General features: G+C 41.0%; 1 protein-coding gene across 7 annotated transcripts in view; it reads right to left on the bottom strand.

Moving 5' to 3' along the window:
• Window positions 1–25046, bottom strand: part of CHCHD6 (coiled-coil-helix-coiled-coil-helix domain containing 6) — a 110363-nt gene that overhangs the window by 57576 nt on the left and 27741 nt on the right. For 6 of the 7 annotated variants that reach the window (XM_088061854.1, XM_088061857.1, XM_005522068.2 and 3 more), the window contains exons 5-6: window positions 20142–20162; window positions 14722–14805 (exon numbers count right to left, since the gene is read on the bottom strand). In XM_088061854.1, coding sequence (XP_087917980.1) covers window positions 14722–14805; window positions 20142–20162 — 105 coding nt within the window. The remainder of the gene's footprint in view (window positions 1–14721; window positions 14806–20141; window positions 20163–25046) is intronic. The other variant, XM_088061853.1, reaches the window with a different exon arrangement.

Here is a 25046-nt window from a genome sequence, read left to right as displayed (position 1 = left end):
CATTGAATTTGTGTCATTCTATTCTTTCCTTCAGCAATAAGCTGTGAGATCATAAATTTTGGATTAAGATTCAGAGAAAGCATAAAGAGGGTAGTGTCCACAGTAAGAACACAGGCAAGTTAAACTAGTTAGGAGCAGAAGTACATTCCTCTTTGAACAGATTTTCTCATGTCTGCAATATTATCCTGAGTTGAAAGCAAAGTATTAATTCTGTAGCATATCTAGAAAGCTTCTCAAAGATAAAATCCCACGGAACACCTATCTCCACAAAGCTTGAGGGAGGCAGAGCTGGGGAGAAGGAACATGGCTGGGTTTATCCTGCAGATAACAAACTAGGCACAAAAAGGTTAAGCTACAGTCCCTAAAGCACATGGTGACTCAAATAAAAATTTGGATCCCAGGACTTCCCAGAACCAGGGTCCCACACCGAGATACTCCATCCGAGTGAAAATGGGTTTACAGACCCAGGCTGCGATCCCACACCACAGTCAGACTGTCTGTGAAGGTACCCTGGGAAGAGTCTAATTAAAAACAGGTATCCCACAGCAAAATGGTATTAGGGACTTCCAAAAGCTTCAAGTGCCTCTCTGGAAACATGCAGAAAAGCCTCATGTTATCTTCAAGTCAGAAAGGCAACCAACAAAAAAGAAATTATTTCTACAGAAGCAATTAAAAGGGGAAGAAGGAGAAAAGACAAAGAAACACTGTGTTTATATGAGGTTCCTTTAAAGCACACCCTTTGAAAGACTACAAACAAAGCATTGCCAATTCTTTAAACAAACTCTGGAAAGCAGAGGCAGCTTCAAAGAGAAAGGCCATAAAATTCCAGCAGGTAACTCAGGCTTTCTGACAAGGACAGCAACACCATCGTGAAAGGCCCAGATTAATGCCAGTACTGCTGTAGGGGAGTCTCACCCTGCTCTCCTCCCAACTGGAAGTTTAGCTAAGATGAGGAATTCACAGTAAATGCCCGAATCAATTACACCTGACAAGTGCAGGTAAACAGACTTCCCAGGCATCGATTAAAAATCAAGAGTTCTCAGCATCTGCTTCAGAGAAGTCCTGCATGTGGCTGATGTGCGCAGATAACGTGGTGCCCATGGCATGAAGGGCACAGCACCGCCTGCCAAATCTCAGCACCTGTGCTAGGCAGCTGCACAACTCATCCTGCAGGGGTACTTGGTCCTACCAGCAGACCCACCACACTGTCAGCATGAACTCCAAGATCACAGGATGCTGCTTCAAACAACTGGGCATTGCCCATGAGAGAGTGACAGGAAGAGAGAATTGATGCTAAGGGAAACGGAGAAGAAAGAAGGAAACTGCCAAAATATCAAGAGTGCTAAGAAATGCAGGTGGAACTTTCACTCAAAGGCTGACCAGCACTTTCAAGGGGGAATAAAGAGGGGAAAAAAACCCCATCAAACAAAATTGGCAGCCATCAAATACTTGTCATACAATAAAAAAGATATGAAGCACATTCCCCTGTCAGGCCTGTCACAGGAGCTTATTTTGGGAAGGAAGGAAGGAACATTTTAACTAAGGTTTAATGCTGTCATACCAAAGCTGGTATTTGACAGAGCTTCCAACAAAACTCCCACCACCTCGGACAGTCATGCTGCAGATAAAACTTCCATCTTTCTCTGCTGAGAATATCCCTAAGTCCCATTTATAAACTGCAGCAGCTGGCCCAGTTAACAGTTCCTGTCCCAGTTTAAAAAAAAAAGCTAAGTTAAATTCATGACCCCATCCTTTTACACAACAGGTAGCTAAGGAATGCAATACACTGGCTTCCCAGAGGAAGGCAGAACAGTGGAGCCCAAGGCAACAGGATGCCAAATAGAGCTGGAGAATACTGAAAATAATGCATCACATCCATACACCTGCATGGGTAAAGGAACTGCAGGAAAGCCAGTCACTATAAGAAACAAACAAAAAAACACTGAAAAACAGAAGTAAGCCAAAGAATGGAAGTTCCACCCCCTCCCAGGGTTTTTCCTCTACCCCCAACTACAAATTATTCTCCATGTGCAGTTTCCAGTAAATCAAGCTTTGCTAAATAACCCCGACATGTGCGGGGCTGAGAACCAGCCAACAAGCAATGATGAGATGTCCCTGGAATGATTAAGGAAAAGGCAGACATCTCTCAGGTTACAAGGAAGCCTGTTGTACTCTCCCCTTGGTGCATATGCAATGCTGCAAGCGCTGTTCTGAAACCTCTGATATTCAAAGGCTCATTTGGTTGACAAGAAGCCTGTGGATTCGTGGACAGATTGTCACACAAACTGTCAGGTTTTTAGAGAGACTATCAGACCTCTCTTTGCCTACGTTATGGAGCACATCAAAGACACAGAAGATGAACCAGACACAGACTGCACAGATCTGACAGAATGGTGGGTGTACATATTCAGAATACTGTACTGCTGGGGGGGGAGAGGCTTAATGTGAATAATCAGGGGCTGAAAGTTCCAGAAATGTGACAGTTTTTGGCAGCAATTCCCATCTTTGCATTTATTTATCGAAGGGAGAAAAACTGCCATACTAGAGGCAAACTTGAGAGAGGAAGAAAAATTGTATCAGCAGCAATTTATTTTGCCACTGTACTTTTTCTTTATTACTATTACTCCCAGAGCGTTTTCTGAAGATATTTGTATTTTCAGTCAAGGTTCTCTTACTGTGCTTGCAGGCTCTCTTCCCAGTTTATCCAGTAGGAGAGGCTGGTTTAACGATTACAGCCAAAATAGACCGCTAGGACTTCACAGGTCACTGTACACAGTTAATGACACAGACAAATCCACACTTTCAGAAGTGCCTGCTGGCTTGTGGATCTGTCTGGAGATGCTCAGGAGCTCATTATTCAAAACTTCAAGCCCAACTTACGGGTAATCAGCACATCTGAAGAAATACACTATTCCTGGACAACCAAAAAGTGAAGAGACAAAAGCTATTATAGAAAATACTAACCTTAAGCATTAAGGTTTCACTTTTAAAGTAGGGACAATCACTTATCTTCCAGTGAGCTAGAAGAAACCTCAGTTAATGAATACCTGTAAAAAGTTCCCAGCTCCACAGTTCAAAAACGGTATTACAAAGGATAATTTTATGTCATTCTCCTTTATTAGTGGCAGTTGGACAAACATTTTAAAGCAACAATGTATTTCACAGGTGGCAAAAAAAGTTATTAAGCTATTCCTACAAATAAATATTGATTAGTATTTAGAAAGGAAAATAAAATATAAAACGAAACATTCATAATAAGAAAAAGAAAATAGCTTAACACAGATTCCTTTGGCCTGCCTTTACAATACCACTGTCACATAACCTCTAGTTCGCCCTGCAAGGCATCAGTTATTCCAGAGAAAGGAACACTAGTATCTTTTTATATGTATTTTGCTATTCAAAAGATTGAAATTCACCACACAGCAAACAGAAAATAAATACAATGTTTATCCTAAGATAAAAATAAACCACAAGGAGGACAAAGGAGAAAGGATGGCAGAAGGGATAAGAAAGAAATCAGAAAATATTTGTAAGCAATTATTTGACAGTCTCATTCCCTCTGCTTTTAGCAATCTTCTCTTTCACCTGTTTTTAATGCAGCTGTTTTGCCTCCTCTAAAGAGGCACTGAAGAGACACCTCTGCAGCTGGCAAAGAGGGAAGGCTCCAAAGAGAAGCCCAGAAGGACCACAGACCTCCCATCAATAAAGAGAGGCATTTTCACAGCAGAGCTATTAAGCTGTAAATATTAACATGAAAATCAAACACCCAGAGAGAGCAGGAGCAGCCACATGACTCCTTCATTCCTGTACTCCGGCAGAGACCGCTCCAAACACAGCCCTGGGGCAGGATGTCACCCATGGCCCCGTGCAGCTTTCGGGCACCACCAGCTCAGTTGTGGTACTTTCACTAGAGAAAGGCAGAGGAAAGGCAACAAGACAGGTCTCACTTTTAGCCCATTCAACAATAATAGGAATTTATTTACTTATTAAACCTGAAAAATCTCACAACGTCTTGCTGCCAAGGCTGCTCAGGGACACAAATGGAAGAATGTCACATGCAGAGTGTACCACACACCCATAGATGCAAGCTGAGTCTACTCAGAATTTATCTCTGAACACAGTCTCTGACAGTAAGGATTATAGAATACAAGCAACAACAGACCTTGAACTTGGCATTAAATGAAAAGGAAATATAGGTAGGCTTAAAGTTCCAGTAGAAACATTTTGGTATAAGCATCCTAATTATCAGGGGCTTGTTGATGTAGCTATAAACTCTGTAAGAAAATAGGCTTGGGAAACAGTGTTTTTATAAATGTATATTATTTTCAAGCTCGTGAAAAAAAAAAGTATCAGTATTTCACCTATATCTGGACAAGACCAAGCAAAAAATTCAAGCTCTTCAACTGGACACAGTTTGAGCTGAGACAACAGGAACACAAAGAAGGGACAGAACTATGCTTTTGCTGGGGAACAACAGGAGGGAATAAAAGCAAACACCACAGACCTGGAGGTAAAACCTCTCTCCACAGAACAAATGAACACACAAACTTAAAACCCAGCACTGTTCTGCCTTCAGCCAGTAAGAACAAATGCTGTGTTCCTCTCTGGGACGCCCTGTGCCTGTCACAGAAATTGATAGTTAGGACACCATTATGGGGGATTCTTTTTTTTGTTCTTCCTGCAACAAACCCTTGCCTCTAACTGAAGGAAGAGTTATCTCAGTGCCTCACGAATGAGTGATTAGCCATCAGGTAGCAATGGTGTTTTGCTGCTGCGAACGGAAGCTGCATCTCAACAAATGACCTAAAGGTGAAAGGTCTCATACACTACATTTAATTCCCTAAAGAGCCAAAGGAAATTCTGTGGTATACATACCTATTATGAAAAATGAGGTTAAAAAATGCATATACATGCTCAGACAGGCACACATTCAGGCACACATTTTTACACACCCATATGAGTCGTCTTCTCTGATCAAGAACCACAGTCCAGCCAGTTCAAAGCTTGCTGCATGTCAGGGCAAATTAGATGATTTCTGTCTACTGTCCAGTACATCATGAGACATCTCTAGGGGAAAAAAAAAAATCCACAACCCAGGCACTCCTCAATTGACCCAGGCATGCAAGCTCAAAGCAACCTTGCAGCTTTAAATTATGAAAGAAAAAATTTGGCTTCTGTTCAGAAGAATGGGGAGGGAGAAGAAAGGAGAAGGAATTAAACTGGTTTTCTTATTAAAAGATCTGAAATGCAGTATTTGGGAAGGAAAAGAAAAGCTAGCTCTTCTCATAAAATAAACTCGTTATTACAAGCCCACTCAAGCCAGAGGCTTAGAGCTTTATCTCAGCTTCCACATTTTCTTCTCCCATCTCTTGCTTCTCTGTGGCCTCTTGGAGATGGGCACAGATTCAGCAGCCTCTCAGTGTGTCCCAGCTCTGTGGCCATTCCTCTCTGTTGCTGTCTCCTGTGCAGGGCAACATCTTTTACCTGCTGGCCACTCCACTGCTGAACACCTGCCAGGACAACCTCCTCTCCACATTCGTCAGGGTTCAACTCCCAGATGGTTCTACTGCATCTGAGATATATATTTACTATTTTTAACTAAAACAAAACAAAATTAGCCATGATTTCATATTTATTTACAATGGGGCTAAAATGCAAATGGGTGATCCAGGAAATCTTCATTCGAGACAAGGTGTTTAATGGCAAACTACAGCTGGGATCATCCTTGGGGCAGCAGGATGTATGGGCAAACCACCAATTAACCCCAAAACCAACCAAACAAAAATCCACCCCTCATCATCATGGAATCAGGAGATTCTGCGACAGGCAAAGCAAGTTTGCAGTGGCTGAAGACCTCACTGCGAGCCTGATGGTGCACATCTATTTAAAAACATTGAACATGTTATTTACAAGCTTCTTCTGAGTCACCCTGGTCTCTGGGGAACGTGCATTATATGTTCAAGAAATTGGAGTAGCTCTTTTATTTATGTTTCTTTAAAATGACTGGCAGATGGGGAAAAAACCTTCAGAGAAGTGGCCCCAGGCTGTCATGAAACATGTATTTAACACACCCACAGTAAACTACTAAACACTTCAGAAGGTACAGCCGCTGTAAATATGGAGTAGTTCTTTTTTAAAGTCTGATCTTTGGACTACTTAATTCAGCATAAATTTGAGATGTTCTGGGGAGTCAATTTATAGAGTAATTATTAGCCATATTTTCCATTAACATGATGACAGCATATTCTGTATGGGCAGAGCCATAATTTTAAGGACCTTTTCAAAATGAATCCTCGTGTTGGCTTTATTTTTAAGTCACAACAGTAATGCCCTTTTCCTGCCACAAGTAGAAGGACCACTGTGAGCTGAAATAGAAATCTCAGATTCCCCGAAGTCAGGCTCTTAGGCAAGTAAATTCCTCACACAGGGAAGTTTTGTCTACCTGAAACAATTTCCCAGACTAAGTCTAAATCTGGAATATCCCAAGAGAAGCACAAGCTTCAATCATTGAAATCCCAGCAGACACACAGAATCCAGCCTAAGGTCTGGAACATATTTAATCAATTCACTGTGCTAACTCTCTACAGCTTCATAAAATAGCCAATAGTGCAATAACAGGGCCAGAAATTAATTGTACACTGGTTGGTGAATTACATGGAAATAACAGGCAGCACTGGTATTTATTGCAGCAGGGTGATGTAGTTGCTGTTGAGGTACAACTGCACCTCAGTAACAACAGGTGAGACACAGACAGCATGTGTGTCCGCAACTGGGGGCGTAGGGGGGTGTGCAAGTGCTGCTTTCCATTAGAAAAGTAACACTGGTTTTATTGGTAACAGTGTTTTCTATGTAAATATACATACACACGTTTATAAATACCAATCCTGCTTATAAACAAGCGTGTAAACAGCACAAAGAGGGAGGAATCAGAAATTTAAACTATTAGGCAATGAGAGAATGAATGAAATTAAGGGAAAATTGGGTTGAATAAAAATGCCAAGGGAGGGTATCAGAAATATTAGATAACGGGAAAGCTCTCAGAAGCAAGACAAAAGAACCTCTTGTTTTGCTCTTTTTGGACTAGGCTTGACAAATGCTCCAGTGTTGAGTTCTAACAAAGAGACAAGATCACATTCTAGGTCTTTTTGTTCTGCCTTTAACAAGTCTTCATAGTGATACACTGATGAGACCAGATACCAGATTGTTATCTAAATTCAGCTGCTAAATTCAGTGTTAAGACACTAAGTTCAAACCACACGTTGCCACATTTATTTCACAAGTCGAGCCTGAGGATGGATTCCTCCAAGACGAAGCAGCCCATAAGCATCATTCTCTCCCTCTGCAAAGATACTCTAAATGCCAGGGAAACAAAATCACCGTAAGGCTCTGACAGTTCACCCTTCAGCACACAGACTGCAAACGCATCTCTGCACTAATCGTGCAGGCTGAAGAGGAAGCAAACACTTAGCTGCTGTTTGCATAGAGGCTGCTTGTAATTTGATGTAATGTACTGTACAGCAGTCAACACATATTGAAGAGAGAACATACACACTGCAGAGAAGGCAGAGAGGCTGTGCTGACATCTAACACGTTTTAGTTACCCTATTATAGATGTTCTTTGAGTTCATCAAATTACCAATCAATTTATCTGATCTCTAAAAGCTGTGTACCAAGGTATATTAACTACTAAACTTCACAAGCTTTCAGCAAAAAAGCCATTAAATGGGTGAACTGAGCACAAGGTACTGGAAGTCAGTTTGTGTGTTGGCCACAAGCAACAAGGAAGGAACCTCTCCCTGCAGACAGGAAAACTACGAGGAGCATTAACCTCCTCTGAAGATGCTGTTCAGCCCTAATGGATGCCTGCAGAAAGCAGAAATCAGGGATGCTGCCCTCCCTGTCGTGCTCTTACCCCAGTGTGACATTTAATGTCCAAGAAAAACTGAAAAGGAGAAGAGGGTGGAAGGTTGGAGCTAGCTCAGATGATGATTTCAGGTTTGCTCCCTTTTCAGTTTGTTCCCATTCAGAAATCTAATTCACTCACAGGACATCATCTTCCATTCTCTAAACATCAAAGGCTGTGCCCTGGGAGACTGATAGAGCCACTGCCACCTGGGAGTATCATCCACACAGCCCCAGACAGGCAACCTGAGCAACTGGAAGTGATAGGAATGATTTGGATGGATCTTGTCAACCTATTTCAGAAAACTACACTGGGGATTATTCTTGGGTTCAGAAGATTAAATCAACAGTTTGATGAACTGGGTGCTTTGCTGTACTGCTCTACTGACTTGAAAGGCAAACTGCTTTTTTGGATTATAGATGTTGTAAATTCAAAGAAAGCATTACTGGGTTTGTGAGAGGAAGGGTTTGCAAGAAGGGCTCGGGATGAATAGAGAACTGAACAAATTAGATAAGAAATGAAAATGAAATTGTAAAGAATATTGTAAGGTTCAATTATGGAGATGGGGACAAGAAACTCTTCTGAAAGAGAAACACATCTTTTGAGACCAGAAGTTCATTTCACACTAGCTGTTCTTCCTACAGATACCCACAGCACTGGCTAGAGCAATAAGCTGGTGGCTGGCAAGACTGTGACTAGAGGCAAACAAAGCAGCCCTTACACACATGGCAATAGCTCACACACAGCCCCAAGACATTACAGGAGAAAGCAAATGGTGTCAGTGACACCTGCCAGGACACATAAACTCATTTATCAAAGGGCACTGAATCTTTAACTCCCGCTGAGAGTGCAGAGGGTTTGGCTGGAGATAACACCTGAACACAGCTTGTTTTTCCAAAGGTAGGCAAGTGATCCCTAAATCTCATGGATACAGACAAGCCTGGCATCCCAACTCAAGGAATTAATTCCTCATCCCCTTCAGTAGAAATCCCTTCCCACCTTTACCAGGTGACATCAGTCTGTGAAGCTCCACAGAGTCTGCTTTAAATTGATGAGGAATATCAACATGAATGTATTGTTCTGGAAGGCTTTTTTTTCAGGCTTCTATCACTCCTTTTCTGCAGAAATTTTTATTGAGACAAATTACCGGCCACAAACAAGAAATGACAGTGGACTTGCATGTAGGGGTGACCTTGGCACACCAAACTGGGAGACAGCTCCAAGTAGAAGGATCAAGGCCAGTAAGAATAACAAACAAAAACAACTGCCTCCCATTCTTTTCACATCCTAAATGCTTTACAAACATGAATTAAATGGGAAGTACAAGGGCAAAAAGAGATTAATTTAAACAAACCAAACAAGATGAATGCCACACACAAAATTACAAGATTTGCGAAGTCAAGCAGAGAAAAAGGTGCAGTCAACCTTATTAATAAAAAAGGTATGTATTCAATGCATTCCTTTCCCACTTGCACAAATACTCTTCAGCTTATGAATACCTCTTGTGCTACTTACTGCTCTCAAAAACTACAAGCAGAAAAACATTGCATATTAATGCACCCAGTGCTCACAGCAGTCCACAGCCGCCTAACAAGAGATAACGTGGGAGCCGGAGCTTAGGGAAATCCAGACAAAGAAGAGGCATCATCTACAGCAAGGAGTTTCATTTTATCTTCCAAGATTACCTTCAGCCTTTCTCTACTGTTTCACACTACTCCAAAGCACTGCCCGTGTTTTTGTTGCAGTGTAGCACTACCCTTAGTTTTTGTCAGGTTAAACTCAGCAAGAGGCCAAATAGCAAAAGGAGCCAAATAAATATTTACTTGGGACAAAGTATACTACTAACATGCTAAGTGAAATCTCCTGGTATCTGAAGGGTTCCAGGAGAGACTGCACTTTTCTCTCATGATACTTTTTAAAGGACGTTTCTACTACTTGGAGAAAGAAGGACAAAGCATACACAGAATCCCTAACAAAAATCCCAGTTCTGAGCAGTATATATGTTAACTATTTGCAATAAGCTCCCTCCATCTCCTCCCTGCTTCTCAGCAACAAATAAATGCATTAAAAAACATCACCTTGAGCTTCTCAAGTTGAGTGTGTCTAAGGTTCTCCCTACAGATTACTAGTTTAACTCTCATTCTTTCTACCCAGAGGAACTCTACAGTACAGAACCTCATTCAAAACAGTTGAGAGAAGACACACATTTTATGAAATAATTCAGATTACATGGATGAGAGTAAAATTACTGAAACAAGTCAGAGTTAGAAGTTTAACCACTTATAACAAATTAGTCAGATCTCATTACTGGATTACTTATTGGAGATTAGACAGTCACACTGGAAACACAGGTGTGGAATGGAATGTCTGTATCACCAGCTCCAACCCTGCAATCACACACCATCATGTAAGAAACAGTCATTTCAAAGGAGCTTTCCCCTCTCATTTTCCTGATTACCAAAATATTCCAGGCACTCCAAAACAAAAAAATACAAGTGACCCAAGAGACAGAAACACAACTACAACAATCAGAGTTAAAGTGAGGAAGATGAAGGGTTTTACCAGTGTAATGATCCTCTGCAAGGAATTTGTTCAACAAAATTTGATTTAAAAGAAAAATCTCTAAGAAGCATGCACCACTCTGCAGGCAGAACAAAGCCCACCATTCCTTCCCATACACACAATCCCTGACAAACTGACAACGAAGGGTGCAGTGGGAAGAATATTCCCAGCAACTAATCCCAGCATTGCTTTAATCCCAGCACACCCACCGTGTATGTTCAAGTCTGCACACAAAACAGCGGAATGCTGCCAGTAGCAGCAGCATGTGGCATTCGCTCAACACAAGTCAGAAGTGCAAATCAAGTGTCAGGCACCACAAAGAAACAGAGAACCAAACAGTGATTCTGACACAGCTGTCACACATGTTCACAGTCCCCCCTATCTTGAGCACCAGGCACACTGTCCTGGTTCACAACCCTCCGAGGACTAAATACATGAGGAGAAGTTCCAAAAATGACTAGCCAGGATGGTCAAAGCATTTGGGACAAGTACCCCAATAAGCTTGCTTTGATCACAGAATGGGTCAGGTTGGAAGGGACCACAGTGGGTCCTCTGATCCCACCTCCCTATTCAAGCAGGGATGTCCCAGAGCACATGGCACAGGATTGTGTCCAGATGCTCTTTGACTGTCTCCAGTGAAGGAGACTCCACAACCTCTTTTCCCAGCAGTTCAGTTTTTAGCTATCCTTGGACATTCTGCCACAGCCAGGACCAGCCAACTGAACTAGATGGATCCTCACTGTGACACAGAACGGCTGCACTCATGTTCCCATTTCTTCCAGTGCTTTAGTAGAAGATGCAGGGGAAAACCCCAGAACCTGAAATACTGCAATTATTTTTTCATACATGCCTTTCCCCATGAAAATTTTAATACGACTGTCTGGAGAAACTGAGTTTCTCAAGATCTGTTTGAAATAAGGTATGGCCATACTTCACCTCATGCAAAACTAAAGGCAAAGCCTTTTTAGCATTTTTATAGCTTTACTGTTTCACAACACTTTGCCTTCCCATTATAAGCTATTCCATCATATAGATGGAATAACTGAGATAGATGGACTAAATAATTGTTTCAAACTCCCAAAAGAGAAACGGCTATTAGAAAATGAGCAGGGTTTCTCCCTCCAATTCTGTGCTCTGTCCAGTAGATTACAGTACTTTTTCAGAGATTACAAAATAAAAGGATAATGTATTCACACAATCTGCTGCATTCGAGGGAACTACTGAGTTCAATTCTGGTCAATACATCTCAAAGACAGAGCTGCTAGGGGGAAAGTGCCAAAAGACAAACAAGTAGAATGAGAAACCTGGAAAAAATCATTCACACAAGCAGAGGCTGAAAAGGTAAGGACTGCTCAGTTTAGTGGGAAGGTAAAAGAGGGAACAGAAGTCTACAGATAATGAATAATGAAGAGAATTTCTTTTATCTCTTTCACAAAAAGGATATTAAATGCAAAAAAATTATTTTAAACTGATAACAGAGAATTTATAGAGTATATAAGTTAACCTTGGCACACACTGCCACATGATGTTGGAGGCACAGAGCTAAACAGGGATACAGGAAAAATGCCTGAGATGCGTAGAAGAACAATGGCAGTAATCCAACTTCCAGTGAATAAAAATACTGAATGAAAATAAACTTTTGAGCAGCAGGGCATGTGTCTGCCTCCAACTGACAACATTTAGGAAGACTCTTCTCAAAGCTCCTCTCTGAAAGTTTTCTTTGTGGCTTTGTTTTGGTGATGGTTTTTTTTCTTCTTCCTTCAAAGCCTTTGCAAACTGACCAATGTCAGAGGAAACAGGAGAGTCTCCATGTTTGATTCACTGAGCAGCTCTTATGTTGTAAGGAGTATGTAACACAATTACTTTTAGCATCCTACTGGGAATGTACTGGGTTTTTAAAATCAATAGTTCAAAACATCCTTCAAAAACAAATGTCTAAGTCTCCTACTGCCGAATTCTGTTATCATGCAGAAGTGGGGACAAAACCAACCTGGGTACAGCAGAGGGGGAGAGAGGGGAATTCCTGATAGCCTGATCCTTAGAAGGAGAAATTTCAGCTTGCTAATTCCACACACAGCCAAACACCTCTGAACTACCAGTGACCACACTTCAAGTGACCATCCCCTCTTAAAACAGCAGAGAAAGCAAAATTCTATTTCAGAGCTCTCCCCCACCATCCCCTTACTGAGAGCTTTTTTCCAATATTGACACACACAAACACAGATATATAAAAATATACCTAAACCTGAGTTGGAAAGCTTTAGCACAGTGGAAGGGAAAATAAATAAATAAATGTCAAGGTCTGCGTGTATTCAACAAATAAAAGCAGAATTATATAAAAGCAACAGCTAATAAAAAAGATTGTTCTGTGCTGCATTTTCCATCTTTCCAACCATTATAGGAATAAAATTATCCTCAGAGAAGATCAAAAACCTTTTTCAAAACTAATACAATTAAGCTTTATTACACTGTTTCAAGTACATTTCTCTCCTTTCCCGTCTAGCCCCCACCACCTCCCACTCCAATCCAGACTAACGGTTGGAGGTATTCTTCTATTTTATTACCAGCAAAATGCTAGTCTTTAAGGGTCAGAAACTATCCAGTGTTTCAAGAGGAAAGAAAACCTGTTCTTTTTATCTACTTGCTTTTGTACACATAACAACTAGAAGATAGTTTCTCTGTAGCTCTGCAGTTTGAATAGGACGACGGGCAGCCCACCTTACTCCCCCCAAGAAGATCCTGCACTAAAATATCCATCACATTGTTTATAAAGGTGTTCCTGTAGCAAGGGACATGGACTTGAAAACACAAACTACAACAAAAGATTTCAAAAAGAGGACAATGAAGCCTGGACACAAACTTCTCCCCACTCCACTGTCCATAAAGGACAGACACAGAGGTTTTCCCTGTAATTTCCGCTTCATGAAACCAGATCCGGAGAGAAGAACATAATAGAAGCAAACAGCATGGGACCAAGAAATTGCAAAAATTCCCTTTGCGTATGAACATATGGACAACTGTGATAATTAGAACGATAGCTGCTAGATTGTTTGCAATTTCACTGAACAATCCCCATTATCTAGAAATAGAATTTAAAATACGAATGCAACACCGAGTGGTAGTTTTAATAGTTTATTTTTAATGAATTGTACGGATTAAAGTGTTGCAAAATTGTATCATGCGAATTTGCTCACAGGCATGTTTTACCACTGATAGCTCAAAAAAATGCAGCATGGACAGTCATACAGTAGGAGGGAATGAAAAGAGGAATAGATATGCCAACAGATTCCTACCGTTTCTATAATCCACAATTTTCCCATGTTCCATACTCACCATCCTGCTACATGTTGGTAATAAAACTGATTGATTTCTCTGTTTCTTTACAACCCACCCTTTTCATTGTTTGCATTTCTTTTTAGTCACATAACACAACTAAGAGTCGAATGCATGCAACTCCCTGTCAGGAAGCCTAATGGCTTCAAATTGGAGAAGATTATTCTCCACATTTATTAAAAAATAAAGACTACTTATAACATTATTTCATTTTGCCAGGAAGTGAAGAACACATTAGTTCATAAGGAACAGCCTGGCTGCTCCTATTTTTATGGCATCAATTTTTAAAAACTCATCATGGTAAACAATTAAACAGAGAAGAAAATCCCACGTTTAGGGGAGAGATTCAAATCCCTAAATGGATTTTCAAAGGTCATTTCAGGCTCAAAAGACACTTGACAATGTCTCTTTAAATCACGTTCATTTCAAAGGCTTATCCAGCAAGAAGCAGGCAGTGTACTGCAGCACCACTCTTTGAACTGTTTGGCTCCCCAGAGAAAAATTAATAATACAATTTTAATTCATATTTATAGCAAAAATTTATGTTGTGGTGGTTGATTTTTTTTTTTTTACTAAGGAAAGGATTTTTAACAAAAGGAATAAAAAGCAGGGCACTTGCTTGGTTTTTTCAATTTAGCTTTCACCTAAATCCCATGGTGAAAAAGATAATAGAGTTTGAAATACTAGAAATCTTTTTAAAAAAATCATCCAGTTAAAAAAATCTTTATCTTTCAAACACAAATTGCTCAAAAGATTTGTACAGCTTTTTCATCACTCGTATAAAGGGTGGGGGGCAGATAAGACACTGTCATCTGACAGTTCCAGGTTGCAGCACAACAGATCTTGGTTCTCTATCTTTTGGATCCACACAGATCCATGTCCTACCCCTACAGGGGCCAGAAATAAAGACAACTCAGCCTCACCTTCTTCTCAATGCGAGCCAACTGATCTTTATAGAAGGCCTCTTGTAGCTTCAACTCTGCCTCCCTATCTTGCAGCTCCATAGCCTGGGAAGGACAAGAAAACAGCATCAGTAGAAGAAGAAATTAAAAATAAACAACGTAGTTCAAAGAAAGCACATGAGATGCAGACTGGAAGGAACTAAAAAAATCACTACTCAGGACTCGTGCATGGGATCCCCCATCAGTGGAACTACAAACCTTAAGAATTGCAGCTCATTTTGGATTATCCCCTGATGTTTGAAATGCTCTTATTATTAGCATCATACTCGAACTCAAACCCTTGGTTTTACACTTCTTATTAAATGAAAACATATAATCGTAGAAAGGTAACACTTCTCCACTCCCTTTTTCAGAACTCCATCTTATCCATGTCTGTTTTTCCATGAATCACGACAGTTATTACTCAAATGTTTTTCACCTTAGAAAAAAACCCAACAAATCCCCTCAAATCCTCCTCTTTATAAACCCTTGCCCCTTGGAGTGTCCAAAAGCTTCTAAGGATTAAATACTTCTCTACAACAGACATACATAGGACTATCCAGATAATTAAGTACTCTCTCCACATGCTCTCTATGCATTCCCCATCAGCACCCTCAGAGTTCCTCTGGCTGGTGCTGCAGACTCAGAGGGGAGATGGCTGTCAGAGAATATTTCTCTTCTATCTTCCAAATTATAAGCATGACACTTTCAAAACAGTAAATATGGTATTCATCAGCTAAACAGTGCTCAATTAAAAAGTCTGTGTGGGCACAGCAACAGCTGTAGCCTTCAAGCTCCTTACAGCCAGCATCTCCTCATTATATTCCCACCCCTAGATTCTAGATTGAACTAGCATTAAGAAAACATGGCACTGATGGAACTGAATCAAACTTTTGAAGTTTAAAAATAACAAGCAACAATAGCAAGGAAATATGGCAGTTGTTCTTCATCCCCTATCCCACCTCAAAATCTCTGGGGCCACGGAAGTTAACAGCAGGCAGAAGACCTTTCAAAACCAGAATGATTAGCCTGCTTAACATGGACACAAACCCTGCCAGTCCACAGCACCCCAGCAACATTCTCTTAACTTCTAATGATGGTACAACCACAGAAAATGCTGGTCCAGCATGATTAAGCAGCTGGGACAGCAATATCCCCATGGGCTCAGACTTGTCATTTTACGGCCAAAAGCCATTGCTAACAAGAAAAATTACATCTGAAAGCAAGTTGCTGTGCATGTCCCTTTTTCTGCTCCCCTGCTGATGGAAATACAGTGGTATAATAGGGTTTAGAAGAGATTTTAATCTAGGCAGTGAGGGTGGTTGATAAGCAAGCAAGAAAAGGATTATATGAAGAAAGACTGTAGGGGTGTGGTGGTGATGTGGGTTTCTTTGTTTGTTTTTTTTAAAAAAGAAATATTTTGGTTTCCATGTTTGCTGTCCCAGAAAACATGACCAGGATAAAGCACAAGCAGTAGAGACTCATATCTAAATCTTCTCTCTCCCAAAGGCACTTGATTAAAAGCAAAATCTCTGGCTTTGCTTTAACCTATAGCTGCTGTATTACTTCCCACCTGCAAACCAGCTGGAATAGGATGGGGACAGGGATGAGAATGAGCTGCCCCACACATGTAGCCTAACAAAAGAGATATCACAGCAACAATAAGGGCACCAATGGGTACTTTTTAAGTGCCAGAACTATAACCATTTGCTGGTAAAGGAACCATAGCTACTCCTCTGAACCAATCTCCTACATAGAAAGGGACTAAGCAATTTCAAATAAAATGAAACATGTAAGAAGGTGGGGTGGTCTGGTGGATGAACAAAGGACCCTAATTCTCCTGCAGGTTTTCTGCATAATGCCCATAAAATCAGATTACTCCACAAGTGACTTGTATTTCCTTAATGGGGAAAATAAATAAGGAAGAGGAAGAAGAGTAAGACAGTACTGACCCCTCTGCATGATTTAGATGGAAGGTGCATCATATGATGGAAGAAAAAGAGAGTCAAGTAATGAATTCTTATAAACTCAAGAAAGTTTCTGTTTAATTTAAATAATTATGTATCAGTGCTAGTCTCCTGGGATAGTGGATATTCTAGAAGCACAAAATCAATACATATAACAATACCAGTGTGCAAGAGGCTTTATTCTGTTTCTGGCAAGACATGGATCACAAACCCACACATTCACTCAACTTTCCAACCTGTGAGTTTGCCTGGCATCATCCACCAAGAAATCTACCACATTTATCCTTACAACCCCTCTGCAAGGGAACACAAACCAAACACCTAATCTCTCAAGTAGGGTGCTGAGATGCAGACACATTAGGGGTGTGCTGCTCTGCACAATGATGACCCATGCACTGCCAAGCTGACCCCACTGGAGCTAGCAGTGAATAGTGCCTCCACACCCATGTACCCTGCAGCAGACAGACATTCTGTCAGTCACTTCCCCAGGGTCTTGCAAAACTGAGGTCAAAGAATCAAAACTTCATCTCCCAACTGCAGACTATAACCTCAGAGTACTCCCCATTCTTCCCCATAAGTAATTTCTCCCATATTATTCCCCATTGTTCCACTTACCACTCATAATGTATGATGAACTAGGGGTTACAGAGGAACGTTGTACTTGCAACACAAACACATTTTCAATGCCTTGCTTGTTTTCAAGAGCTGCTGCTGTTCCAGTGCATTGAAGTATGCAGAGAAACACTCTATTTGTGACAGATCTGCTTCAAAGTTGCTTTCTGTTTCCCTCTATCCCCAGCTGTTATTACTAAAAACTTTAGTACACTTTATGATGATGTTTGAAGTACAAATAGTATAGTAGAGCATGTGTCATCTGAAATATTCACTGTTCCAAACTGGGTTAGGCAACTAGGGACATTTTAAATGAATATAGGATATTTATTAAGAGTTCCTCTAGTCCTGCTGCTTATTCCCTACCTGAAGTCAGAAGCCTGTGATGTCCCAGACAGAACTGGCTGCTATGGAGATGATTACAATTTCACAGGGGATTGAGATTGCAAGTGCCAAACAAAGCATCAATACACTTTTTGAAAAAAGGCCTTTAGAACTAAAAAAAGGAAGGAGAAGGGAAAACATGCATGATAACACACTGATTCGAAAATTAGATATCAGAAAGCTGCATTTCACTTCCAAGCTGCACAACTACACTGGAGTTTGAACATATTGTGCAAGAGGTGACCAAAGCCCAGAGATGACACCTAAGATGTGCAGAACACAGGTAGTGTGATATCCAAGAAGTATGAACACAGAAACAGGGAAGAAAGAGCATATTCAGCTATAGAACACAGGAATGCACCCAAAACTTAGAAAAGGGAATGTATTTATAAAAGAATGCATATGCAATTGGCCATTGCCCTCTCTACAAAAGCTAGGTATAAGATGTATTCGGGAAATGCTCAAGAATCCCCTGTGATGGTGTCAGAATTTACAAGGATTATATTCTTACAAACGGACAGTGAAGGCATACTACCAACATGCTGCTACAGCTTCCATGGGCATGGATCCATGGGCTGGTTGGGTGCCCTTTCAAATTTTCCTCTGCTTTATCTTCACATTTTTTTCTGCAGCCCATGGTTTTTCAGGTTATCTCAGTTCTGCCTTGGACAGTGACAAAAAGCCAGGGCAGAGTTATGTGATTCTCTGCCTCCTTCCCTCCCTTTATAAAGTAACCCGTTTAGAAACAAACAGTGCAAGCACATTTCTAAAGCTATACATTATATACTGGCTCAACTAAAGGAATCAAGCACTGGCCAGGCCAAAAGAAATATTTCACAAGCTCCTAATTGAGGTAATGAAATATTATTGGTTCATTCACTATGAACAAAACCAGACACTCTTAGCCTTGTCCTGAACTGACACCATGCCACACATCAGACCGTGCAACTGATCTAGAGCTGGGCTTCACTCTAGCTATAGCCATTCCCAGATTAGCTTTGGCTTTGTCTCCCCCCAAAATATCACCAGATTTTCATTATTTTTAATCACAGTCCCACCTCATCACCCTGTTAAACATGAAAACAAGGGCAGAAATCTGTTTGGGGAAAAAAAAAAAGGCTTATTGGCAGGGTCAGATGATAGTAAGGAATGTGGCACCCAGGAATAAAGTGCAGCGTTACCACAGCCCACAGCTGACAGCCACCATCGGCCTCTCTCTCTCCTCAGTACTGTTTGGCTTCTGGGATTTGGGAAGAGGGTATGGAGAAGACTCTACTGGAGGATAAAAACCCAAAAACTCTCTCTCTGCAAAGGGCAACTCAAGCTAGAAGGAAAAGTCCAAACCTCAGCCTATAAAGTACTTCCTAAAAGGCAAGTCACAGCACTTGGCAAGATTACTGCAAAAATATTTATCTTCTTGGCAAAGCACTTCCACCACTCACAGACAAACTAGCAAGATGATGCCTAGATAATCAGTCAGCAGCAATCCAGGGAAATAAGCTCCAAGGATAAAGGAAAGGATCTCAAGTCTATCAAATGCCTAGTTTCTACATCACCCTGTCTTTGCTGAGAGGAGTTATCAGCTTCCCCCAAAGGTATGCAGTTACATCTCTGCAGCAGCACAGCAGAGATGTTTTGGCTGGGCACCTCAGCTTGCCACACTTCACAACTGCAAATTCTAATACCTCGTGCTTTCCCAAGTCTCTTCCAGTCCTGGTAGCAGTCCAGGTGGCAGGGGAGCAAAACAAATGCTATTAAGGGCTCCAAGATGAGAAGAAGGAATTGACAGCAATTCACTAAAGAACAGAGCTAACTCCAAAATTAGCTAGCTGGCATGTTCCTGGCTAAGTCTAAAGGGAATGGCAGAGCTGAAAGGGCAACACTGAAATAGTCAGAGGCAATTTGTGTACTTCATGCCCAAGACTGAATAGCAGACCTTTACAGGGAGGCTTGTACCAAGTAAGTAGCCATAGGGGAGCCTTGACTCAACCTCCACTGGCATCAGCAGAAATATCACCATTACCGTGGAGCTGCAATCACTGTTCCAGACACAAGGTCTACAAAATCACTGGCTTTTTGTCCTACCTTTCATTCTATTGAAGGCAGGTGACCAGGTTCTACTTTAGAGACCAGCTGAAACTCATGGCCTTAAAAAGCAATACTGGTATAACCTTCATTTCCTCCTGTTTCTGCTGCTCTCTTAGCCAACAATACACATCGCCAGATCAAGTTTGGTTTCAGCAGCTGTAAGCTACACAAAAGGAACCAGTGAAAATCTTTATGGAGGAAATAATATGCAATTTTCTAGCTGAACACCTTTTAAAATGTAATGACAGAAAATAAAATCCTGCATCTGTGCTCAGCAATAACAATCTGTACACGCGCAGTAACAACATGACACATGGAATAAGCAAGATCCAGACAAAAAGGAGAGCTTACCCAGGCGTCCAAATCCACAGGCTTGGAATAGAGTGAAAGATAGAAAGGAAGGGAAAGAGAAGAAAAAGAGAAATCAGTGATTTTTGGAGGCTGCCTGCTGCTGTGCAATATAGCTTTTAGGATGACAAGTTTAGAAAAGTTCCTTTAAAATGACAAGCATCATAAGCAATGCAGTGCTGTCCCCAGTTGGGAACTGTGCTGTTAAAGCAAAACAAAAGCACATGCACCCCCTAAACCAAACCCAGAGCAAAGTGCCCACAGCCTGCTGCAGGACCTCCATGTAGGGTGGGAACTAAGCAAAGGCAGCTGGGACACAGCCAGTTCCAGGGAGCCATGCAAGATGCTGCACAGTGTTAGAGATGCTGATACACAACATGCACCAATGAACGTGGCAGTGCTGGGTAGACTCAAAAGGAGGTGTTCAACAACTGTTCCACTTCCAATTATGTGCCAGGAACAAGTAATCTTTTAAAGGCCATTTCTGAATGCACAAACCGACCAACATAGAAAATAATTTTCTTCCATGGACGATTTCAAAGAGTGATTCCGAACAGAAAGCCAGTTGACTGATCAGGTTCCCAACCAGATTCCCCTTCATAGGCAACTGAAAACCTCTTGAGCGAACAGTCCAAAACTCTGTCAAAGCCACATTGCCTCCACCTGCTCCTTCTTTTGTCCACAAGTCTATTTAATGGTGGAGACAAGCAGATAAAGCAGCCTGCAGTATTGTATCTTCTTTATTTGTTACTACTTTTTACTTACACAGTAACTCAGCAGCAGGAAAGCAAGTACAAGATGATAAACATTTCATGCCCATAACCACCTCTTTTTGAAGCCAAGGCATTTATGAGACAGGCACAGCTCTCATTTGCTGTCAAGGGCTGCAAAGCTTCCCTGCCTCTCAGGGCTTCAACCAGCAGCACATTGGCTAAGCAGGAACTTCAGAATGGCTGGCCTTTTTTCATTATGATTATTTATTTGAGGGGAGTTGACAGGGCACAAGGAACTTTCCTCTTGGTCATAGTTCACTGCCAGAGGGAGCAGATGGTGGAGGGTAATATTTTTATGGGATCTGCCATCATTTTAATGGCACAGAGTGACTACTTCAGATAACTGAGGGATGATGTGTTATCAGATATGCGTGTCGTCCATCCTCATCCTTTGCACCAGCTCAGAGGGCTGGAACTGAACATCTACATTTCAACTGAGGGAAGCCAATTCCCCCCATTTTCTGCAGACAGGCTTGATACAGCAGCATCAAGTCCTTGGCCAAACAAACCAATATACAACAGGTGTTTACTGGTAATCACTGACCAATCTTGACAGAAATATGATTTGAATAACATTTTTCTTCCTGATGATTTTTACAGTCAGGACAGATGCGCTTAATTTTGTTTTTACATTTTAGCAATTGCAAGTCTGTCCATCCTCAGCAGATGGACAGGAGGAACACAGCACTCTTCATGGTGCCTGCTATTATTTCAGCAAGTAGGTCATGTACACCACTAACTCTTTACTGAGGTACATCTGTCATTCCTGGATGCCTGAGACATGAACTGACACATTCCTGGTGGACAAACATTTGCATGACAAAATACACCAAAGGTAGTAACTCAGTGGCACTGGACAGGGGCTGAGAAGAGAGAGCAAGGAAAAGGAACCAGCACTATCACCAATATGTGTCCAATAAGACACAATGCACAGCAGCAGAATTAGGGCTTCAAGAGAATCTAACACTGTTAGATTAACTAATCACAGAGCATCTCTTCTGCATGTACTGCCAAGGCTTCTAATTCTGTCAGCCTTCAGGAGAGGAAAAAATTATTACTCCAAGAACAGGAATAGATATCCTCCTCTGAATGGAAACAGGAAAATTAGAATGTGTAGTAGTACAAATTGCTGCACTGGAAAAAAAAATCTGACTAAATAAAATACACTAATAAAATAATACAGAAAGGAAAACTCAAGAGGGCTACTGGTTAAAGTTTTGCTAACTTCTAAGCATGTGCCAAGATCTCTTTGCAGACTTGCATTTACCAGTTTTGATAACAGGAGACACAGCCTGTCCATTAATATTTTTAAAGTTTAAGCAATCCATTTAATAAATTAGCAATATCTAGTTTCCTTGCTTCCTAAGTGAGCTTCCAGCTCCCAGATGGCAGCTTACGAGTTTTGTAATTCCAGCTCTGGGAGACAAGTCATCTTTCAACACCCTTGGTCAATACTTCTGAAAGGTTCTGCTGAAAAGGGTTTTTTTTTTTCTCTTCCAGGTAACCTACTGGACAGGAACCAGAAAAAATACTGGACATAATTGTTTGAGGTCAAAACCCAGTCAAGATATTCCTCCTAACTGTATCAGAAGCAAAAGGTTACTGAAACAGGATCTCAGGCCAAACCAGCAGCCTCTGTCCTAGGGATTCATACAGACACCTGGGAGAAGACTCTGGCTGGATATGGGAACTACATGAGTAATACGTCTGTGCTTTTGAAAAATTCACATTTGAGCATTGATTATTCAGGCAGCGGGTGCTTTCCACATACGTATCAACAGTCCAACTTCCAATGGAATCAAGAAAACAGCACTAAAATCATATGTCACTCAATAGGGCAATTCCCAGCAACATTTCCCAGACTCACTACACTACATCACCCTTACACATCATTCACACCACTCAAGTCTGTCACACTCTGGGGAAATGTAAAAATGGCAGTGAGCAATCAAAACACAGTTCTGTGATTGGCAGGGAGGGAGGAAGGATCAGCACAGGGCAGCAGCCTTTGGAAGGACAATGCCTTTGCCACCTGACTGGAACCAGCTTTGCCCTAAAGTCCATTTCCTTGCCGTAGTCAATAACTGTCACAGAACAGATTTCACTGCAGTGCAGATGACTCATGAATCCAGACTACCAGCTTGGTAGAGATCTCCTACTTAAGAACTCAACACAAAGTATTTTTAGGGGCACTGCCAGCTTCAGGAGCGGAAGATAGAGTGGGAGATGCAAGAAATGAGAGGCAGCAGGTGCCCAAAACCCAAGACAGCTGTTGGCAACAACTTTTGCACTCATGTCAGTATCAGAAGAACTCTGCAGCATATTCCAACATCTTGATGACCAGACTTCTTCACTGAATGAGCAAACAGTCATTTCTTCTTAAAGCAATAATCCAACTCTAAATTTATCATGATCCACAATGATATAGGAATTCAACTATTTACAGAATATATCTAGACATGCAGTATCCACTCCAGACTCTTCTACTCTTCCAGTTTAGTGAAAAATTGAAGCAGTATCAATATTAAATGTCATGAGAGTCTGAGATGTAACCAACCGACAATGGAGAGGGAGAAGAGTCACTGAACAGCAATCAATTTTGAGGAAAGGCTGTGATGAAATTGCTTAACTGTAATGCATACAGACCATACACAATTCTATAAACATAAAGATGGAAAGCAGCCAAAAAACTTTTGCCCTTTTATGATTCAGGGACAACTGCATCCTAATACTTATGGCGCAGCTAAAAATAAGTTTGCAATGGTGACCATTCATGGTTTTCATTTAAAACAAAATTAAGAGAAACCTATTTTATAAAATCCGTAAACCATCTGCTTTCATGGCTTGCTTTAATACTCCAGCCCATTTCCACATTCTCCTTTTCCCATCACACTTCTATACATGCATACATACAGTTTTCATTTTGTAGGCAGCCAACAGACAAGGCATTCAATGGTTTTAGAAATCTTGCAGAGGATAGGTTCTCTAGAGATGTATGCTCCAGATGCTTATTTCTGATAGTAGGTGAGTCAACAACTTGCTCTAAATTTTTACCTTCTTGCTGAAATTCCTACTCTGCCTATTAGACTTAAGAATCTCCAAGTCCCTAACCAATTTAGAACAAGGAAAAAAAAAATCAACAACTAAAACTTCATGAAAGGGCACCATGAAATTCTGTATTAATTACGACTTCCTATCCCAGAATATATTTCAGACTGAGTCAATGAGGTATTTCTTGTAAAGCTGGAAACAAAGGCCACTCAACTCTTCTTGGATTATTTCTAGCTCATAATCATTAATGTAGACTCCCATTACACTAGCCTGAGGGTGGCATATGGCTTTCTAGGGATAGGACAGACGGGGGAAAATAACAGTTATGCATGCCTACATCCCAATCTCATTGCTGTGCCTGCATATGGGGACAGAGTTCTCTCTTGCCAGATTCCTAAATACCAAATATATTAGGTTCTGAGTCAAACATAGTACCTCACACACAACCACTGTTTTGAGAAAAATCAAGATGGCATTCATAATCAACCCATGTGCCTCCAAGCAGTAAAAATTATGAACTCTGTGTGTTCAGAAGGAATTCCCTTCCCACATTTACTCTCAGACACTACATGCAATTTTTACCCGCCCATGAACAAAACAGGTATTTATAGGCACCAGACAATGGATACAGGCTAGCATAGTAAAACAAATACACATTTCCTGCCACCAGATTAAAAACCTATTTTCTAAAAAATTTAAGTTATTCTCTCAAATATTATACAGTTTAAAAGAAATGCAGTTGATTTTGGGGCTGCTTTTTAATACAGAGAGACTGTCGTAATTACATACTTGAGTAAGAAAATTCTTGAAAGCCTTCAGCCATGGTCATGCATCCTCTGTCTATGAATTCTTCAGCAGGTAGAGAATCAGGTGCACTTTCAAACAACACAGCTTGTTTTTATCCCTTTGATAGCCTTGAAAAATTTCCTCTTCTCCCTGCTCTTTCATCCCAGACATGCACAAAGCACACCTTACACAGCCTTACAGGGTGAGTATCATTCTGGGGGCAGATTCCAAGCTATCAACTTGCCAAGATGCTCGTAGAAAAGACATACAGTAATTAACATTTAGTATAAATCGTGTG

The sequence above is a fragment of the Pseudopodoces humilis genome, chromosome 13 (genome assembly GCF_049639895.1).
Source record: "Pseudopodoces humilis isolate 2021_Gansu_Grassland_sample_001 chromosome 13, ASM4963989v1, whole genome shotgun sequence".
Classification (NCBI taxonomy): domain Eukaryota; kingdom Metazoa; phylum Chordata; class Aves; order Passeriformes; family Paridae; genus Pseudopodoces; species Pseudopodoces humilis.
Note: the sequence above shows the minus strand (reverse complement) of the source record. Positions and strands in the feature narration are given on the sequence as shown.